Below are 16,387 nucleotides of genomic sequence, written 5' to 3'. Positions count from 1 at the left end.
TCTGGATGTCACAGCCCTGTTGGTCTCTCAGATGTTAGGTCTGGATGTCACAGCCCTGTTGGTCTCTCAGATGTTAGGTCTGGATGTCACAGCCCTGTTGGTCTCTCAGATGTTAGGTCTGGATGTCACAGCCCTGTTGGTCTCTCAGATGTTAGGTCTGGATGTCACAGCCCTGGCCCTTCCAAACTACGACATGATCAAATCACTGGAGCGCCTACTTCACCCCCACCGCAACCACCATGACCCCCCCCCCCCCCCCACCACCACTCCCTGGCCCTGTCCTACCCACCACCAGGACTCCCATCTCCCAGAGCTCCAGGACTAACATACCTCTGGGTCTATCGGATCCCTCTCAGCTGTCTCTCAGAGGTCCACTGGCCCTGTGGCTCTCCCCGTGAATGAAGCCTATGGGCTAGATTCAATCCGTGTCATGGAAGATCAGAGCTATAGCGTGATTGCAATAGATCATTTTCAATTGAGCCGACAAATGCAGCATTTACCATGAATGCAGTCTCCGCGAACGCGGGAACATTGCCTTTAAATGTCAATCGCACTAAAGCACTGATCTATGCCTAAATCTCCTCAGAGGACTCTGCTCAAGACAGGCACCTGAATGAAATTTGAGAGGTATCATATGTTTTTTGGACCATTGAAATTGTGATTTGAATTGAGTTTATGATGTATGGAAAGTAAGATCCAAAGCGTTATTGACTTGACAGAGTAGAAGAGTTAGAAATGTTGCTGCCCACAGAGAGAAATGATGTTGAATAAAAGACAGAATCAAAATGAGAATTTGGCATTCAATATTTGTAATTTAGGGTCAGATATAGATTATAGATATACATTTATATTATGTACAGAATATGTTAATCCTGGACTGTTATACATTTAATACTAAACACACAGAGCCATAGAAAATATACAGTTTTATAATTCGTTATACCTTTGATTAATAGTTAGTTTGTAGAATCCATATTTTCAGCTAGAAAAATAACAATGTGTACATTATTTCATTCATAAATGTCCACATGATTTGTCAAGGTTTCTTATGCTTTTAAACAGTTTATAGCAAATAAATCTTCATTATTGCCATTCTTTTACATACACATTCAATACACAATTCAGACTAAATAGATTCTTACGCCCAGGTATAATTCAGATTAAAAATCAAATATTCATAACAGACACACCCATAAGCAAAAATCATAACTGCATGTCAAAACACATGTAAAAAAATAATAATATTGCAAAATAAGTAATCTTAAAATGTTTTTTCACAAGTGTTCAATTGTAACAACAGACACATTCACAGGGTATATGCTCTGCATTGAACTAGGGGACAAATGGCAACACATGGCATGTGTTGTACCTTAACAGGTATCCGGGGGATATCCCCTGACTGCCGTCAGAAATTTTTTGGGTTCTTACATTTGCTGCTCCTAAGACGCTTCTTTGTCTATACATACAATATAACAGAAAACTAAAAGATGACACGAATGAAAAGACAAGTTAAGAGTGCTGCTGTACTTCATCCATACAGAACAAAGAAGATATAACTAAGGTTTTGGCATCCTATGATGCTTGCTTATGCATGGCAACACAAGGTGCAGAATGACGGAACGCCATATCTCTACTCTTCATGGAAGCTGCAAGCTAGCGGAGCATTGAAACAGTTCCCGTACTGTTATTGGGGGAAAAACAACAGGAGAGAGACCCATAGAGTTGAAATCCCCAACAGTCATGAAGTTCAAAAAGTGTCCTCCTCAGGTTTGTCTCCATACCAGGGCCAGGCTGACATATGTAATCTCACTCGACACCCAGAACCACATGTTTGGTCTGTCATGAAAGACTATACAGGAGGAGGCCCGTTGGTGTATTGTAGCATAGGGTGGAAGGAACGGGCAAAGTTATTGGACTGGGTGCAGTCGAAATCCCCCTCACACATTGGCACCAGGCAGACCATGCCCACAAGCAGCAAGAGGAAGAGCAGCTGGAGGGGCACCGCCACCCATAGGACGCGGTACAGGAAATGTGAGGATGATGATGATTTCCCCTCTGCCTCAGAAGGGGAGGAAGCGGACCCAGCGACGGGAAACCTGATAGGATACGACACGGAGAGCACACAACAACACAACAACAAGCAGATTTAGGTTATGACACCTAGAACAGCTAAGGACATGCATCCAGACCAGACCATCCATCCAACTATCCATTTTGTCATTGGATTCAACAGAATCAAATATCTATTTCCTTTGTAGTTTAAGACAGAAACTATGGTTGCTATTGCTCTACAAGTTTAATGATGAACTGTGTATTGAGACAACCATGATCAAAATTACCAAATTATATTTAAGCAATAAGGCCCGAGGGAGTGTGGTATATGGCCAATATACCACGGCTAAGGGCTGTTCTTAGGTCACGACGCAACGCAAACCCCCAAGGTGCCTTATTGCTATTATAAACTGGTTACCAACGTAATAAGATCATTAAAAAATGGTTTGGGGTCATACCCATACCCGCATACGTCAGCCAATCAGCATTCAGGGCTCAAACCACCCAGTTTATATTGGTAATCAACACACTCACAGTCACCTGAACGACACTTGACAAACACTGAAACATTTTCAAGAAATCCTTTCAAACCCATAAAACAAATACAGGATGTTGAGCTGACATTCCTTTATAAAAGGATGCAAGGTGTTAGGACGGGAAACAAAATGCATGCTGGAAGTAGCAGTTCAAATGTTTTAGATAGTCCTTCAAGACCTCTCTGTGAGGAGTTTATATCCTGACAAATGAAAAGCATGCCAAGACAGGAGCATAGCAGCATAGAGCAGTCTGTTTTAAAGGGCGTAGCAAGGTGAAGCTTGATGTAGCATTAGTCAGCAGCAGAACCATCTTAATATACCCTCATCTGACTGTGCTGACTATATCTATTAACATGCTAAATAACATGTTTTGAACTATTCACTATTAACTCATATTTCTCAGGTAAGGGATGAACACTACAGTAACACAATAATAGCGTTCTGATTTACAACACTTTACGACAATGTGATACCTGCTGTTTCTCTGGCATAGCTGACAATGGAGCCCATTTGAATTAGCTTACACCAAAGGGAATCCTAAAATTATAAATCATGGTATGCATAGGTAGATAACAGTGATGCCCATTTACCCTCAGGTCTGTCTGTTTAGACTCTAGACTGTGATCAAAGTGCCCCCTTACATTTCACAAATGGAGAGCTGATAGGGGCGACCCACAGATGGCTGATTGAGGGGAGTGAGGGGGAGATGATGGATTAGTTATGTGAAATAGAAGAAATAGATTAAATAGATGTCACACACAAGAGAAAGAAAGAAATAGAGAGATAGACTTGCTGCCATCATATTGTTCATTGCAGATGCTTGCTGGCTTGGCAATTCAAGAGAACAACTGCGTGTGCTCACTAGCAGTAGAGAAGGAGCGGTAGAACTCTATAGTTACCAAGAGGTATAAGAGAAACTGTTAACAGTATGTTAAGCACTCAAGGTGCATTCTGGGTAGCGTAGTTAATCAAGCAGCCGAGGACATTGGCAACAAAGAGGCCTATATATTTAGTTATTGCAGAACTGTAGTGTAAAGGATGTGTGGGATATAACCACATTTTCTGTAAAACCCTATAGCCTCTACATAGTGTCTAGAATGGTAGAAGATGATGGAATTTATTTTTCATTAAACATTTATGAACCTTTGGAAGTAAGTAAAAATCAGCATTCATGGTTTTCTATTTTTTCTTTTACAAGACAGTTGTTGCAATGTACTGTATGTGTTGTCAGTGCAGCGCAGCACAACGGACTGAGGTTCCAGAACAGGTGTAACATGTTCCAGGAGTTCTATTATCTTCTGGGTGTTCTACAAACCAGGAGAAAGGTACCTGTGTGATCTGTGTGGCCTGCTCACAGAGGGTCCAGAGGTCTGCTGTGACATACTACATTTGCCACGTTGCTGTTTGCAATGAACACGGGGGTAAAAGAAAGAGAGTATGTTTCAGTCCAGGCAAATAAAGAACAAAGCTACCGATGAAAAGAAAATACCCCAAATAAAAGAATAGAAGAAGGTGACCTTAGAACAAATCAAATATGTGAAGGAAGGTGACAACAACAGAAAACAAATAAACTAGCTTTTTTCAAAGTGTACAGCTACTTTGAACCGCTACAGCTGGATGGTCATGTAGTTATTTGGAACAAAGGGAATTCATTCGTTGCTGAAGCACAACTTATGATATGATGCATGATTTGCTATGTGGAAGACAGACTTAACAAATTTAAGATATACATGTACTGTATCTTCAAATCATTGAGATCAACCATTGGGATTGAAGTGAAGACAAGTCATTACTTCGAATGGAATTTAATTGATAAAAACCAGTATTAAAGAGCCAATATTCCATGAGCACTAAACCACAGCACTCTGAAACCACAGCACTCTGGAACCACAGCACTCTGGAACCACAGCACTCTGGAACCACAGCACTCTGGAACCACAGCACTCTGGAACCACAGCACTCTGGAACCACAGCACTCTGGAACCACAGCACTCTGGAACCACAGCACTCTAAAACCACAGCACTCTAAAACCACAGCACTCTAAAACCACAGGACTCTAAAACCACAGGACTCTAAAACCACAGGACTCTAAAACCACAGGACTCTAAAACCACAGGACTCTAAAACCACAGGACTAAAGAATAGAAGAACAAGATGGGACACATTCGGTCAGGAGATAGCAGAAGTAGATGTTGAAGTTTAGGGGGAAAGTCAATCAAGAAAATAAGAATATATATATATATGTTTTAAGAGGGGGTATAATGATGTCTCCAGTGCTCTGGTGGGTTTGTCTCTGGGAGAAGATATAACATGAAAGAATAAACGTGTGGAAAAAGAGTCAGAGTTTTGTGTGGAATGTATATACATGTAGGAAGGTGTACAGAGAAGAGGTGAGAAGGAAAGGTCCTGGGGTGGTGGGAGGGAGTGACTCTGCATGGCCTTAAACTGGAGCAAACTGGGCGTTGCATTCAGGGGCACAAGTGGCGCACTGTCAGTCTTAGGGAGGAAGCGCCAAACACCTTCCTTCTGGTAGGGCACCATGTAACCATGTCAGGAGTATTACTATACGTTACCGATCGACGGCGACTTGGCGTGCTCCTGCTCGACACCGGGCTTATGGAACCAGAGGTGGTGTCTAGCTCATCAGCTGACGACCACGTAGACAGATCCTGAGATGAAAGAGAGGAGAGAGAGATACACACAGAGGGAGGGAGGGAGGCCAAGCATGAAATGGTGTTAGATACAGCAGAGAAAGGCTACAAATGTTTCTCCTGTACTATTTCTTATTGTGTAAATGTGTCTACTGCATGGAGATACATTCCATTGTTCTTATTAATTGTAAAAGTGTGTCTGTTCTGACCTGTTGGCTGCTGGTGATGTCCAGAGTCTTCTCCAGCTCTCTGAGGTCTTTGGTCACCTCCTTGAAGAGCAGTTTGAGGCGGTTCCCGATGACATGAACCTTCTCCTTGGCCTCCAGACAGTCACTGCCCTCGCTGTTGACCAGCAGCTGCAGGGACATGTCCTGCAGGGACAACACCTTCCTCTGGGTGTCCAGCAGCTCACAGCGGATTTTCTGTGGAGGGAGTATGGTTGGTTCACAACTTCACTTACTGCAAAGTGTCAGTCACTCAGAGCCATTTTCTAATTTGAGATCCCCACGCTTAATTTAAAATTCTCCAGTTGAAATCAATCAATAATTTATATAAAATCAGATTTGTGTGTGCTTATCTCAACTCCGAATCAGCCCTCACAGAATATGATTTATTCCATCTGACTGTGGAATCCACTGTCTCATCAGCCCAGCCATGCAATTTATAAACTTGATCTCCACTATAAAAAGCATCTAGACATTATCTCACATTTCCTTTAACATTTTGTTTTTAACAGCGGAGATTTGTATAAACCTTACTGTCTGTCCCTCAGACATTTGCAACAATGTTTCAATATTCAAATTTGATCTCCATCTGTCCCATAGTAATGAACGGGTCTGGACGAGACAGACAGGCAGGCAGTTTCTCAGCCAGTCGAAATCATGAATCAGCTGGCATCATTTTTATGGATATAAACAAAGAAATGTAAATTGAAAAAAGATCAAATGAAACGAAGTGCAGCTAGTTTGCAGTCTTTCCAGCTTCAGTTTGAAGTGATTGTGTTAGCTGTGTTGTTGGCTAGCTCCTCTGAACAATAGTGTCCTGACGAGTAAGAACATTTTCTATGACAGGCGAAATCGTGCCTCATTAGCTCATTGTTATGGATGTATCCAAATAAATGTAAATAGAAAACAGCTTAAACAAACGCAAATGCTGCTACTTTTCTGTTATTCTGGCTGCACTTTTTGACGTGACTGTAAGTTAGCCGTAGTTGGCTAGCTAGCAAGCAAGGGATAAGAATGTTGCCAGCCAGTATGGCAATGGAACATTTAGAACAAATAACTGGGTCGCATCCATAGATACAGAACAAAAAGACTGAACGACTGGATCGCTTCACTAGCAACCGAACCGATAGAACGAATGACCAGCCGGCTTGGGTAGCAACCCAAGATTTGTGTCTGGACTATATCTTGCAAATGGATGACATTGTATGAATAAATTCATCAAAATAAAAAAAATGTTTTAATGAAAATATGTCAATCATTATTTGAATATGTTGATAACCCGTTGTATAAAAGTGATAATGCCCAAGAAGCCGGTGTTTGGAAGATATATTGACTTTGTCTCGGGCCTAACAACACCAGTGCCAATATATCCACCAAAAAAACGGCTTTTTGGGCATTATCACTTAAATATAACATTACTAAAACCCTTCTGTACCAGGAGTGTTTTGTGGTGCTCATGGAGAGTGTTGCTGTCCTGGATGGGGTCAATGGGAACAATCTCGTTCCTCCTGCGGTCAATGTTCTCCAGCCACAGTAGCAGGCCGTGACTCATCTCATGGAAGTCCTACAGGAGAGGAGACGTGAATACAAATGCACGCTAATCACCTTCTACCAAAAGTCATGACTTCTACCAAAAGTGACATATTTAATATGTCTAATTAATGATAAACATTGATGTTTATATCCAGGTCATTGTATCCTGTCTCAGTTGTCCAACATGCAAACATGATTTGTCCTGGTTTGGATTTATTATTAAGTGACCAGTAAGTTGCCTGGTCCCAGAGCTGTTTTCACTGTCTTGCCAACTCCTTAACGGCCATAGGAGTTGGCAAGACAGCACAGATCTGGGACCAGGCTAGGTGGATAGACAGTTGGACACCTACGTGACACTGCATAAGGGCCTTTTGTAGCGCTGCCCTCCACTCCCCCAGAGAGGTGCCCAATCTGTCCCAGCGGTTGTTCATCTCTTTCAGCCTGCCCTGCAGGTCCTGGGACTCTTCTGTGGCAGACTGGACAAACTCTGCACTGCACAGGTTGATGGACAGCACTGTGGCCTTACGCTTGTCAACAGCCTTCTGCAGCTCCTGTAGATAGACAATATGAAAAGAGATGATTTGAGAGGGTGTCATATCAGCACATTTGCAAAGCTTTCCCAAAGATCCCAGGTTTTTCATTATCCCAGTTGAAGGATTCCAGGACCAGGAGGGAATAACCATGGGATTCATCCAACCATGATTTCTGAAAACCCCCGGAACTTTGGGAAAGCCTTACACACCTTGCAAGCTTTGTAATCCTAGTGAGTAAGTTCAAAGGTCACCTTCAGTTTTTTTATGCGCAGCTTGATGGTCTGGATGTCGGTGCTGAGGTCCAGCCTCCGTTGCTGCTCTAGCTCCTCCCCTGCCTGCTCCAGCCACGCCCACACAGCGTTGAGGTCAGAGTTGAACTGCTGCCACTGCTGAAGGTTTTGCTTCAGACGCATCTCTTTACTGAGGGCTTGGGCCTGCAGCAACTCCCAGCGCTGTATCACACCTACAGTACAGAGAAAGAGAGAAAGAGAAAGAGAGAAAGAGACAGAGAGACAGAGAGAGAGATTATTATATTATATCTATTCATCTCTTTACTGAGGGCCTGCAGCAACTCCCAGCGCTGTATCATACCTACAGTACACAAAGAGAGGGAGAAAGAGAGAGACAGACAGAGAGAGAGAGAGAGAGAGAGAGAGAGAGAGAGAGAGAGAGAGACAGACAGAGAGACAGAGAGAAAGAGATTATTATATTATAGCTGTATTATATCTATTAATCTCTTTACTGAGGGCCTGCAGCAACTCCCAGCACTGTATCACACCTACAGTACAGGGGGGAAGAAAGAGGAATTTATTATTTATTTGGTAATAAGACATCTATCTATCTATCTTTTTATTGAGGGGCCTAAGCCTGCAGTAACTATCACACCTACAGTACAGCAAGGTAAAGGAGGAAAAACAGAAAGGGTATCAAATTATTAATTTGGTAATGGGATATATAGGATATGGTATATATGGTATATATGGGATATATGGGATATATAGAATATATGGTATATATAGGATATATAGGATATATGGGATCTATGGGATATACAGTACAGTCCCGTCCAGCCCTATACAGCCCTGTACAGCACAGTCCAGTACAGCCCCAAGAAATGTGTCTGCCTTAAAAGCTGCTGACTTTGTACTTATCTGCTTGAGTATTCTGGAGCAAAAACAACCCAGAAAACACACAACCACCACACAATGTTGTCTCATCGTGGACTACAAGTTGTGGGCATTAATGTACCATTGCTACTTTACATCTTAAGACCTCTCCACCTCTGACTGTCCTAAGACCTCTCCACATCTGACTGTCCTAAGACCTCTCCACCTCTGACTGTCCTAAGACCTCTCCACCTCTGACTGTCCTAAGACCTCTCCACCTCTGACTGTCCTAAGACCTCTCCACCTCTGACTGTCCTAAGACCTCTCCACCTCTGACTGTCCTAAGACCTCTCCACCTCTGACTGTCCTAAGACCTCTCCACCTCTGACTGTCCTAAGACCTCTCCACCTCTGACTGTCCTAAGACCTCTCCACCTCTGACTGTCCTAAGACCTCTCCACCTCTGACTGTCCTAAGACCTCTCCACCTCTGACTGTCCTAAGACCTCTCCACCTCTGACTGTCCTAAGACCTCTCCACCTCTGACTGTCCTAAGACCTCTCCACCTCTGACTGTCCTAAGACCTCTCCACCTCTGACTGTCCTAAGACCTCTCCACCTCTGACTGTCCTAAGACCTCTCCACCTCTGACTGTCCTAAGACCTCTCCACCTCTGACTGTCTTAAGCCTGATTAATATCAACACCTGATCAACGCCAAACTTTACCTGTTGTTTGTGATTCATCATCAAAGGTGTCAGCAAGTCCTGAGGCCTTGTCCCCCTCCCCCTTCAGTTCATAGCCAACCCTCTTCACCGTGTCTATACTGCTACGACACTCTCCCAGCAGACGCATCTACACAACAGGACAGAGGACAGACAACAGACAGAAAGCATGTCACTGAGACGCTCATATCAAGTAATCACACTGTAGAAACTTCTTAGGTAAAGGCACAATGTTTCCTAAAGACCTTCCATTAAGACAGAATGGTGATAAGGATCTCATATCAGACAGTACTCACATATCCCATGTATGATGCATCCAGCTCTGGCCCGGTGGGGGTTCTGCTGCGGATGATGTTCTCTGTCTGTTGCATCATACACCGGCTGGTGTCCAGAACCCTGTCCACCTGAAGGATGTGGGTGTCCAGGGTACCTCTCTCTCCTGAGGATGGGAAGAGTGGATGGACACCCACATGGAATACGGTTAGATAAGGGCTTTGATTTTATGTTCACGAGCCAGTTTCTTAGACCTAGATTAAGCCTTCTCCTGTGAGATTTAAAAGCACTATCAATGGAGTTTAATCTGTGTCTGAAAGAATGGACCTAAATGTTTTCTTCAAACAGACATAGAAATCCATCCATTGCAAAACGTTGTGAGATATGATTCATAGTTAGTGTTATCATCCACGTTGTGAGATATCATTAAAAGTTAGTGTTATCCATCCACATTGTGAGATATCATTAATAGTTAGTGTTATCATCCACGTTGTGAGATATCATTAATAGTTAGTGTTATCATCCACGTTGTGAGATATCAGTAATAGTTAGTGTTATCATTCACGTTGTGAGATATCAGTAATAGTTAGTGTTATCATCCACGTTGTGAGATATCATTAATAGTTAGTGTTATCCATCCACGTTGTGAGATATCATTAATAGTTAGTGTTATCCATTCAGTCGTAAATTAGAAGACGATGGACGAAGAACATTTTTAGCACAATAAAACAATAGACAAAAACATCTCCCCAAAACATGCGCACAACAACATGTACCTTTAAAACACACAGGATGCCAACCCAAGAAATCAGCTTGAGGTTAGCTACAGTAGCCTACGTGCCGCACAAATCAAATTAAATACAAAATGTTAGAAAGCGGTGCTGTTAGTTAACGGTGTCTGCTGTTATGCTTCAGTGTGCGTGTGAGAAAACCAAACCAAACTCGTAGCAGGCAGAAAGCAGGCTGTGAAAGATATTTTTCCACACCAAGGCATGTTGCCTACCATCAGATGACCTCAGACGACCTCTCTGAGATCGAGGCTATCTAATCACTAGTGCCTGCCAGTAAGCTGTGAGGGGTCTGGTATCATTAGTACCTGACAGTACTGGTGCAGGGATGAGGGGTATGGTATCATTAGTACCTGACAGTAGTTGTGCAGGGATGAGGGGTCTGGTATCATTAGTACCTGACAGTAGTGGTGCAGGGATGAGGGGTCTGGTATCATTAGTAGCTGACAGTAGTGTTGCAGGGATGAGGGGTATGGTATCATTAGTACCTGACAGTAGTGGTGCAGGGATGAGGGGTCTGGTATCATTAGTACCTGACAGTAGTGGTGCAGGGATGAGGGGTCTGGTATCATTAGTACCTGACAGTAGTGGTGCAGGGATGAGGGGTCTGGTATCATTAGTACCTGACAGTAGTGGTGCAAGGATGAGGGGTCTGGTATCATTAGTAGCTGACCTTAGTGTTGCAGGGATGAGGGGTATGGTATCATTAGTACCTGACAGTAGTGGTGCAGGGATGAGGGGTATGGTATCATTAGTAGCTGACAGTAGTGGTGCAGGGATGAGGGATATGGTATCATGAGTACCTGACAGTAGTGGTGCAGGGATGAGGGGTATGGTATCATTAGTACCTGACAGTAGTGGTGCAGGGATGAGGGGTATGGTATCATTAGTACCTGACAGTAGTGGTGCAGGGATGAGGGGTCTGGTATCATTAGTACCTGACAGTAGTGGTGCAGGGATGAGGGGTCTGGTATCATTAGTACCTGACAGTAGTGGTGCAGGCATGAGGGGTCTGGTATCATTAGTACCTGACAGTAGTGGTGCAGGGATGAGGGGTATGGTATCATTAGTACCTGACAGTAGTGGTGCAGGGATGAGGGGTCTGGTATCATTAGTACCTGACAGTAGTGGTGCAGGGATGAGGGGTCTGGTATCATTAGTACCTGACAGTAGTGGTGCAGGGATGAGGGGTCTGGTATCATTAGTACCTGACAGTAGTGGTGCAGGGATGAGGGGTCTGGTATCATTAGTACCTGACAGTAGTGGTGCAGGGATGAGGGGTCTGGTATCATTAGTACCTGACAGTAGTGGTGCAGGGATGAGGGGTATGGTATCATTAGTACCTGACAGTAGTGGTGCAGGGATGAGGGGTCTGGTATCATTAGTACCTGACAGTAGTGGTGCAGGGATGAGGGGTATGGTATCATTAGTACCTGACAGTAGTGGTGCAGGGATGAGGGGTATGGTATCAGTAGTAGCTGACAGTAGTGGTGCAGGGATGAGGGGTATGGTATCAGTAGTACCTGACAGTAGTGGTGCAGGGATGAGGGGTATGGTATCATTAGTACCTGACAGTAGTGGTGCAGGGATGAGGGGTATGGTATCATTAGTAGCTGACAGTAGTGGTGCAGGGATGAGGGGTCTGGTATCATTAGTACCTGACAGTAGTGGTGCAGGGATGAGGGGTCTGGTATCATTAGTACCTGACAGTAGTGGTGCAGGGATGAGGGGTATGGTATCATTAGTACCTGACAGTAGTGGTGCAGGGATGAGGGGTCTGGTATCATTAGTACCTGACAGTAGTGGTGCAGGGATGAGGGGTCTGGTATCATTAGTACCTGACAGTAGTGGTGCAGGGATGAGGGGTCTGGTATCATTAGTACCTGACAGTAGTGGTGCAGGGATGAGGGGTCTGGTATCATTAGTACCTGACAGTAGTGGTGCAGGGATGAGGGGTCTGGTATCATTAGTACCTGACAGTAGTGGTGCAGGGATGAGGGGTCTGGTATCATTAGTACCTGACAGTAGTGGTGCAGGGATGAGGGGTATGGTATCATTAGTACCTGACAGTAGTGTTGCAGGGATGAGGGGTCTGGTATCATTAGTACCTGACAGTAGTGGTGCAGGGATGAGGGGTATGGTATCATTAGTACCTGACAGTAGTGGTGCAGGGATGAGGGGTCTGGTATCATTAGTACCTGACAGTAGTGGTGCAGGGATGAGGGGTCTGGTATCATTAGTACCTGACAGTAGTGGTGCAGGCATGAGGGGTCTGGTATCATTAGTACCTGACAGTAGTGGTGCAGGGATGAGGGGTCTGGTATCATTAGTACCTGACAGTAGTGGTGCAGGGATGAGGGGTCTGGTATCATTAGTACCTGACAGTAGTGGTGCAGGGATGAGGGGTCTGGTATCATTAGTACCTGACAGTAGTGGTGCAGGGATGAGGGGTCTCGTATCATTAGTAGCTGACAGTAGTGTTGCAGGGATGAGGGGTATGGTATCATTAGTACCTGACAGTAGTGGTGCAGGGATGCGGGGTCTGGTATCATTAGTACCTGACAGTAGTGGTGCAGGGATGAGGGGTCTGGTATCATTAGTACCTGACAGTAGTGGTGCAGGGATGAGGGGTATGGTATCATTAGTACCTGACAGTAGTGGTGCAGGGATGAGGGGTCTGGTATCATTAGTACCTGACAGTAGTGTTGCAGGGATGAGGGGTATGGTATCATTAGTACCTGACAGTAGTGGTGCAGGGATGCGGGGTCTGGTATCATTAGTACCTGACAGTAGTGGTGCAGGGATGAGGGGTCTGGTATCATTAGTACCTGACAGTAGTGGTGCAGGGATGAGGGGTATGGTATCATTAGTACCTGACAGTAGTGTTGCAGGGATGAGGGGTCTGGTATCATTAGTACCTGACAGTAGTGGTGCAGGGATAAGGGGTCTGGTATCATTAGTACCTGACAGTAGTGGTGCAGGGATGAGGGGTCTGGTATCATTAGTACCTGACAGTAGTGGTGCAGGGATAAGGGGTCTGGTATCATTAGTACCTGACAGTAGTGGTGCAGGGATGAGGGGTCTGGTATCATTAGTACCTGACAGTAGTGGTGCAGGGATGAGGGGTATGGTATCAGTAGTACCTGGCAGTAGTGTTGCAGGGATGAGGGGTCTGGTATCATTAGTACCTGACAGTAGTGGTGCAGGGATGAGGGGTATGGTATCATTAGTACCTGACAGTAGTGGTGCAGGGATGAGGGGTCTGGTATCATTAGTACCTGACAGTAGTGGTGCAGGGATGAGGGGTATGGTATCATTAGTACCTGACAGTAGTGGTGCAGGGATGAGGGGTCTGGTATCATTAGTACCTGACAGTAGTGGTGCAGGGATGAGGGGTATGGTATCATTAGTACCTGACAGTAGTGGTGCAGGGATGAGGGGTCTGGTATCATTAGTACCTGACAGTAGTGGTGCAGGGATGAGGGGTCTGGTATCATTAGTACCTGACAGTAGTGGTACAGGGATGAGGGGTCTGGTATCATTAGTACCTGACAGTAGTGGTGCAGGGATGAGGGGTCTGGTATCATTAGTACCTGACAGTAGTGGTGCAGGGATGAGGGGTCTGGTATCATTAGTACCTGACAGTAGTGGTGCAGGGATGAGGGGTCTGGTATCATTAGTACCTGACAGTAGTGGTGCAGGGATGAGGGGTCTGGTATCATTAGTACCTGACAGTAGTGGTGCAGGGATGAGGGGTCTGGTATCATTAGTACCTGACAGTAGTGGTGCAGGGATGAGGGGTCTGGTATCATTAGTACCTGACAGTAGTGGTGCAGGGATGAGGGGTCTGGTATCATTAGTACCTGACAGTAGTGGTGCAGGGATGAGGGGTGTAGACTACACTGACCTGACAGAGAGGAAGCAGAAGCTGATCCTTGGTAGCTCCCCTCCTCTCTGTGCTCCCCGTGCTCAGAGGCCAGACCCAGGGCCATGCTGGCACTCTCCAGCCTCTTTCTCAGGTCGTAGTCATGGTCCCACTCCAGGGGGATGGAGTCCACGCTGGCTGGGGTGCCCCTGCCCGAGCGCTCAGCCCCAGTACGGAGGGGGGCAGTCAGGGAGGGCAGAGGGGAACTCAGGCAGTCTCCAAGACGTTCACTCCAGGGAATGCTGGACAGGTGCCCAGGTTCATCCAGTTCAATCTCCCGGTCCGAGAATGACACATCGTACTCTTCTCCTGTCAGCTGGAGGAGGAGGGATTGGAAGTTAAGGTACACCTATGAGACAGTCAAAAAAGACAGTCAGCATCAAAATGAAAAGAACAAGGGCTCAGTAGACCTCATCCCTGGGCTCACCGGTAGTCGGATCAGCTTCTTATAGTAACGCTCCACGTGTCCAAACACCTCCTGGTGGTATCTCCGCAGCTCCTCCAGCTCCTCCTCTATAACAGCAGCGTCCAGAGGCTCACTCTTCTGTAGCAGCACCTCTCCCTGGTGGAAGATGTGCTTGACCTTCCCCGTGGTCAGAGAAATCTCCTGCTGGAACGCCTGGTAATAAAAAACAAGCGGGGCAGAGGCCAGACTGAATACAGTGTGTTTTAGGAACATGGTGGTTAGGATACAGTTGAGCCATGGTAGGAGTTTGTATGATTTTTCTACCCGGTTCCATAGCAGTCAGAAATAGTGATTATGTGATTATTTCAATGATTACTGATATAATTCATAGTATAGTCGAGTTATTGAAGAGCGGAAAATATGTAGGATATCGAGAGAACAATAATCACTTGTGTAAAGAGGCCAACCTTACCCGGAGCTGTTTGATCTTGGCTCGGATGTCACACTCTGAGAAGTGTTCTATGTTGGTGAGCTGCAGGTCCATCTCAGTGAGCCACACCACGACGCTGTCTCTGGCCGTCTCAAACTCCTCACGCTGATTAATAAAGTGCTGGAGAAATCATAAAGAGATGCTTTAGCGTACACATCTCCAGCAGGAGAACTGGAACTTCGTGCAGACACTTCACATGATTCTGCTGACTAGAACCAATGAAATTACTTCCTTGCTGGTATAGTTTCTTTCCGTGAGCAGTACCAACCCTCAGGAGTGTAGAATCCCACTGGGCACAGACATCAATTCAACATCTATTCTACGTTGGATCAAAGTAATTTCATTGAAATGACGTGGAAACAACGTTGATTCAGCCAGTGTGTGCCAAGTGGGATTGGACTATATACACCATACTTTCTGTTGTGCTACAATTGCTCAACGAGGCCTACTCTGGATGTGGCTCTGTACCTTGAGCCTGCGGAGGATGGAAGCCACCCTCTTCTGCAGGTTGTCCCAGCGCTGGTTCCCGTCGTGGGACATTTCCCGGAGGCGACAGGAGGAGTCTGTGCGGTTCTCCCTGGCCAGACGGCGGTACTGTTTATTGATCGTCTCCAGCTGGGTCAGGCTCTCATGGACCTGACACTGAAACGCCTGGAACACACACACACACACAAATATCACCAACACATTTACAATCAAAAAGAGACAAGCTGCTTGATAATTTCATTGACCATTTAATTGATAAATTTATTGCTCAGGGATGAGTTATGAGTTTTGTCCATGTAAAGTGCATTCAGAAAGTGTTCAGACCCCTGGACTTTTTCCACATTTTGTTACGTTACATCCTTATTCTGAAATGTATGAAATTGTTTTTTCAATCTACATACAATACCCCATAATGACAAAGCAAAAACAGGCTTTTAGAATGTTTGCAAATTTATCAAAAATATCACATCTACCTAAGTATTCAGACCCTTTAATCAGTACTTTGTTGAAGCACCTTTGGCAGCGATTACAGCCGCGTGTCTTCTTGGGTATGTCGCTACAAGCTTGGCACACCTGTATTTGGGGAGTTTCTCCCATTCTTCTCTGCAGATCCTCTCTGTCAGGTTGGATGGGGAGCGTCGCTGCACAGTTATTTTCAGGTCT

The 16,387-nt window shown here is 45.1% G+C and overlaps 1 protein-coding gene across 5 annotated transcripts in view; it reads right to left on the bottom strand.

Moving 5' to 3' along the window:
- Positions 1 to 786: 786 nt before the first annotated feature.
- Positions 787 to 16,387, bottom strand: part of LOC106611323 (nesprin-1) — a 139,081-nt gene continuing 123,480 nt past the window's right edge. For 4 of the 5 annotated variants that reach the window (XM_082955773.1, XM_082955769.1, XM_082955770.1 and 1 more), the window contains 13 exons: positions 15,707 to 15,889; positions 15,221 to 15,358; positions 14,770 to 14,961; positions 14,325 to 14,658; positions 9,653 to 9,795; positions 9,360 to 9,486; positions 7,782 to 7,993; positions 7,348 to 7,548; positions 6,900 to 7,028; positions 5,450 to 5,662; positions 5,163 to 5,258; positions 3,918 to 3,988; positions 787 to 2,096 (listed from right to left, as the gene is read on the bottom strand). In XM_082955773.1, the coding sequence (XP_082811899.1) occupies positions 1,850 to 2,096; positions 3,918 to 3,988; positions 5,163 to 5,258; positions 5,450 to 5,662; positions 6,900 to 7,028; positions 7,348 to 7,548; positions 7,782 to 7,993; positions 9,360 to 9,486; positions 9,653 to 9,795; positions 14,325 to 14,658; positions 14,770 to 14,961; positions 15,221 to 15,358; positions 15,707 to 15,889 (2,286 nt within the window). In that variant the 3' untranslated portion in view covers positions 787 to 1,849. The remainder of the gene's footprint in view (positions 2,097 to 3,917; positions 3,989 to 5,162; positions 5,259 to 5,449; positions 5,663 to 6,899; positions 7,029 to 7,347; positions 7,549 to 7,781; positions 7,994 to 9,359; positions 9,487 to 9,652; positions 9,796 to 14,324; positions 14,659 to 14,769; positions 14,962 to 15,220; positions 15,359 to 15,706; positions 15,890 to 16,387) is intronic. The other variant, XM_082955771.1, reaches the window with a different exon arrangement.

Source organism: Salmo salar, chromosome 09 (genome assembly GCF_965601325.2).
Source record: "Salmo salar chromosome 09, fSalSal1, whole genome shotgun sequence".
NCBI lineage: Eukaryota > Metazoa > Chordata > Actinopteri > Salmoniformes > Salmonidae > Salmo > Salmo salar.
Note: the sequence above shows the minus strand (reverse complement) of the source record. Positions and strands in the feature narration are given on the sequence as shown.